This window comes from Zea mays, chromosome 6, assembly GCF_902167145.1.
Source record: "Zea mays cultivar B73 chromosome 6, Zm-B73-REFERENCE-NAM-5.0, whole genome shotgun sequence".
Taxonomy (NCBI): domain Eukaryota; kingdom Viridiplantae; phylum Streptophyta; class Magnoliopsida; order Poales; family Poaceae; genus Zea; species Zea mays.
In genome coordinates this window covers 139,542,493-139,546,872 of record NC_050101.1, presented here as the reverse complement: position 1 = coordinate 139,546,872, position 4,380 = coordinate 139,542,493, and the positions used below count along the sequence as shown (strand labels likewise).

The window sequence follows — 4,380 nt, the reverse complement described above, 5'->3', positions numbered from 1 at the left end:
TTTTCCATGCGTGCTTATCCATCTAATCACACGGATTCTGTTGGGGAAAGCCTAGGAACGGGTCCAGACCTCCCCTTACATATATGAAGGGGTACGACCAATTGCGCGCATCACCAATCGAACCAAACAATCAATACTTCATTTTTTACTTTCTTGCTCTAGAAGTAGCAGTAATTAGCCTAGTACCAGTATTTCTTTACCTATTTTCTTAATCCCTAGGTGACTTTACGCCGTCTAGGGACGCCACTGGTGGCCTGCCGACCCGAGAGCGTCCCCTAGAACTCTCCTCCAGATGGGGTCCCTCCAGGGAGGTGTGATCTAGGGTTCTATGTCGCCAACAGACGCTCTGCGCCGTCGCAGACCGTCTAGGGTGATGCAGACAAGATCCGCTCCTGCAGTGAGGTCACGGGCCGTTCGACCCTATGTCGCGGACCGTTCGCGCTATGTCGCGGACCGTTCGCGCTCACGCAGGCCACCCGATAGACAGACAAGAGAACCTGGTTATAAAACAGTTTGCTTGTACAGTACATATATGCCCCCACTGTTCTTTTGTTCAAACATCTCAAGCTGCCAAACCTTAGTACTAGTTTCACTGATCGCGCCCTCCACTACATTTACATACCAAACCAAAAATATATCAAATATCCCTTTCTTCATCCTAGTGCATGTCAACTCTGAACAAATCTCTTCAGTCAAAGGCTTTCACATTGTTGGAAAACACAGATTATATCAATTGAATGACCTGACAGCATTATACACGAGCTACATACGCATCGGAACCCAATCATGATAACTTGATAAGGATTGCAGGGACAAGTAACCTGAAGCTAAGGTGATGACTTGTGGCCAATCCTTGGACACTATCAGGTTGAACACTATCGAGGGTTGTTTGGTTTACGAAATGTAATATAAATGATAATGGTAATGATTCATGCTCGAGTACCACTACCAGTGGTAACAAATTTGAATAGACTGGTATTAGTTCCTATTGCGATATATGATTACAATTGGTCCTAAACGAATATGATCTAACGTTCTCAACTATCCATCACATTACAAATATATGTGAACCAAACGACTCCTCGGTTCTTAGCCAAGCTAACCAAAACACTATCAAACCAGCAATAGGTAAACAACGATTTTAAAAATTACTAATTGATAGTACAATACTAAAATAACAATGAGTTCGTCATTATGCACACTGCATTAGTGCACCTTTTATTTACTTTTTTAAAAAATACCAAACTAGTTCTGCTCTTATTCAGGTCCAGAATGGGGAAAACAGTAAATCCAAAAGATTGTGAGAGGCTCAGAGCACACGCCTACGTGGTGAGAATGGGCGGCAGGTAGTCGGACTTGGCGCCAAGCACCCGCGCCTGCGTGTCCGGGAAGAACTCCATCCCCGGCAGCTGATTGACCGAGCCGTCAGTGCCGACGGCGACGGGATAGGTGAGCAGGTGCCCCGGCAGGTCACGCTCAGGCCCGTCGCCGGCGTACAGGTCCCAGTACCTGTCTGCCATGGCGTTCACCTTGCGGATGCACTCGACGCTGTCCGGCCGGGTGAACGCGTCGTCCACCGCGCCCAGGTGCTCGTACCACAGCGACATCCGGAACCCGTGCACCTGCCCTCTCGCCGGCCTGCTCGCCGCCGCCAGGTGGTGCGGCTGGTACGCGCCCATCGCGATCTCCGAGTCCCGCGCCCCGTCCATGGAACGCTGGTTGATGTTCGCCGACCCCACGATGATGTACTCGTCATCCACTGCACACACAGCAAATTTCGATTTTGATAATAATTCAAGAGTAATATATTCTAAGAAGATGGGCGCCTCGAATTCGAAAAATCAAGAGTAATTCTAGGAGTAAGGGTGGACGGACGGATTACCCATCATCATCTTGGTGTGGACATAGATCATGAACCTTCTGTTTTGCTGGGCCTTGATGTAGCCAGTGTCAGGCTCAGCCTCCTCCGTGGGCACGTACTCCCCTGGCTTCTTCGCCTCCCGGTTGCCGAGGCAGAAGAAGGTGAGGTAGTCCCTGGGGTTGGCGTCGATCCCCTTGGCCTGGATCGCCTGTGCGATGTCGGTGTACATCATCTCCATGGTCCTCCTCTGCCAGTCGAGGATGGCCTGCACGGAGCCGCTCTCCGGGATGCCCTCAGGCCACATGGGCACCACGACGTAGACCGCGAACCGCTCGCCGGCCTCGATCTTGCTCACCACCTTCATGGACAGCTCCTTGGGGATGACGTGCAGTGCACCGATGTCCTCGGGCTTGATCCCGTCGGGCTTCCAGCAGTAGGAGCTGCCGAGGAAGTACTGGTTCTCAATGTAGATGAAGCTCCTGGCGCGGCGGATGGCGTGGATGTAGGCGTCCTGGATGCTCCGATCGATGATCTGGTCCTTGCCACTGACGAGCCCGGCCCTGGTGGCGTCGTCGGGGGTGTCCGGGAACCCGAACGCGGCGCCGCCGTCGATAGAGCGAAAGAGCTGCACGTTCCACGTCTCGGGGTCGTTCGGGAACGTGACGGGTGACGGGGCGATGATCTCGTCGGCGAGGTCCCGGAGCTGGATGAGCAAGTCCTTGCCGCCCTGCTTCCGCCACCGCTGCTCGAAGTTGTAGAGCACGTCCCACGCCACGGGGCCTTCGAGGCGACAGTGGATGTCGTGCCACGGCTCCCTCGGTCCGCCCTTGGCGATGGCGGCCGTGGCGAAGTTTGGCTGGTGGAAGTCGTCGTGGTGCGCGCCGTCCAGCGTCCGGAACAGCGAGTGGCATGGCGTGTCGTAGCGGCCGTCGCAGAGGTCCAGCCCGCCCACGAAGCTGAGGATCCTCCGCTGCCGCTGCGACCGCTGCACCGGCATGTCGTGGTCGACGACGACGATCTTCTGGTGGTGCGTGAACATGGTGGAGATCTGCAGGTCCTGCACGATGCTCCCGGAGTCGTCGGGGTTTCGCGGGCATAGCACGCAGTGTACGTCGGTGCCCTCGAAGTAGTTCATCGTCTCCTCGTCGTGGGTGGCCATGAGCCCGTCCTTCTTGAGCGCCCCGACGGAGGTGCGGTCGTCCCAGACGAGCATGAGCACACGGACGCCCTCGCCGGCTTTCTTCTTGAGCAGCTCGCCGAGCGTGACGCCGCTGCCGGGCCTGGGTGGGCGGGCGCCGTCCCTGAGTAGCGTGATCTCCGTGTACACCGACCAACCCGTGATGTAGATGAGGTGCTTAGCGCCGCTGATGGCGTCGAAGATGTCCTCCCAGCACCGGTGCGCCTCGTAGCACCGGCCGCCGTCGAGTGGGATCCTCGGGACAAAGCCGTCGGGGACGTGCGCGTCCTGGTACAGCGTCACCCTGCACCCCTGCCGCTGCGAGAAGAAGGTGTAGGGCACGCCGGGGTACTTTCCACTGCGCACGCCCTTGCCCCAGCTGTGGTCCTTGGAGATGTCGAAGTACTGGAGCCTGACGTGGACCTTCCCGCCGCTCTCGAGCGGCGTGCGGTCCTTGTCGTCGCCGCCGCCGTCGCAGAGGTGGAGCCAGCGGTCCACCTCGTGGCCCTCGAAGATATCGCGGACGGGGAGGTAGGCGACACCGACGGTGGAGGCGCCGATGGGGTTCTTGGCCCGGATGGTGAAGACGACGTCGGAGGCAAGGTGGGCGCAGTAGACGTGGAAGGACTCGTACCAGCGCGGGCTGGCCGTCTCGTCGGTGAGCTTGCGGGTGCGGCCGACGCGGGTCTTGCCGAGCCCGATGGTGGCGTAGATCTTGCTGGTGCCCTTGCCCACGCCCACAGTGTCCTCGATCCCCTCAACCAGCTTGCGGAGGAACCCGGGAGCCTGGCTGCTGGGCCTGCTGGAGTTCGACAGCTCCTCTGCCTCAAAGATGGTGACATGAAGCGAACCATGGAGCAGTATCCTTGCCATCCCTCCCGTCGATATCAGGTCACCTGCACATACATACGCAAACAGAGCCCATGTATAATGGCAACGTACGTACAGACTCCAGTGGCATGGACAGATCGATACGATGCAAGAAGAACAAGGATGCACCTACAGAGGAGTGAGAGAGCGGAAGGAAGGAAGCTAGGAAATCAAGACTACTGACATTGCCGGTGGGGTTAAAGGCAGAAGGCTGGCTGCAGGTGTGTGGACAATGGCGGAGCATAGCAATGGACGGGGAGCCATGCGTAGGAAGGGGAAGGAGATCAGGAATAGTAAACCGCGTGGGGAGCAGCGCAAACCCAGCGTCCGGAGTCCGGACATCGCCGCTCCTGCGCTGCATGCTGCTTTGCCCCGCTCACGCTGAGGCTAAAGCAATGCAAATACGAATGCGAGAAACGTCACACTATTTATTTTTCAGGTGGAAACAAACTGAGCCTCCCCGAAATAAAAG

The 4,380-nt window shown here is 56.8% G+C and overlaps 1 protein-coding gene across 2 annotated transcripts; it reads right to left on the bottom strand.

The window, feature by feature from the left end:
• Window positions 1–928: 928 nt before the first annotated feature.
• On the bottom strand, window positions 929–4,166 carry LOC103630082 (phospholipase D alpha 1). 2 transcript variants are annotated; one of them, XM_008651178.3, is made up of 3 exons: window positions 4,038–4,166; window positions 1,883–3,934; window positions 929–1,759 (listed from the first exon to the last, which is right to left on the bottom strand). In XM_008651178.3, exons 1-3 carry the CDS (start codon window positions 4,150–4,152, stop codon window positions 1,323–1,325), a joined length of 2,604 nt encoding a protein of 867 aa, XP_008649400.2. In that variant the 5' UTR covers window positions 4,153–4,166; the 3' UTR covers window positions 929–1,322. The 2 variants fall into 2 exon arrangements, with proteins under 2 accessions (XP_008649400.2, XP_008649399.1); XM_008651177.3 differs by having other exon boundaries at window positions 4,042–4,145.
• Between the last annotated feature and the right edge of the window lie 214 nt (window positions 4,167–4,380).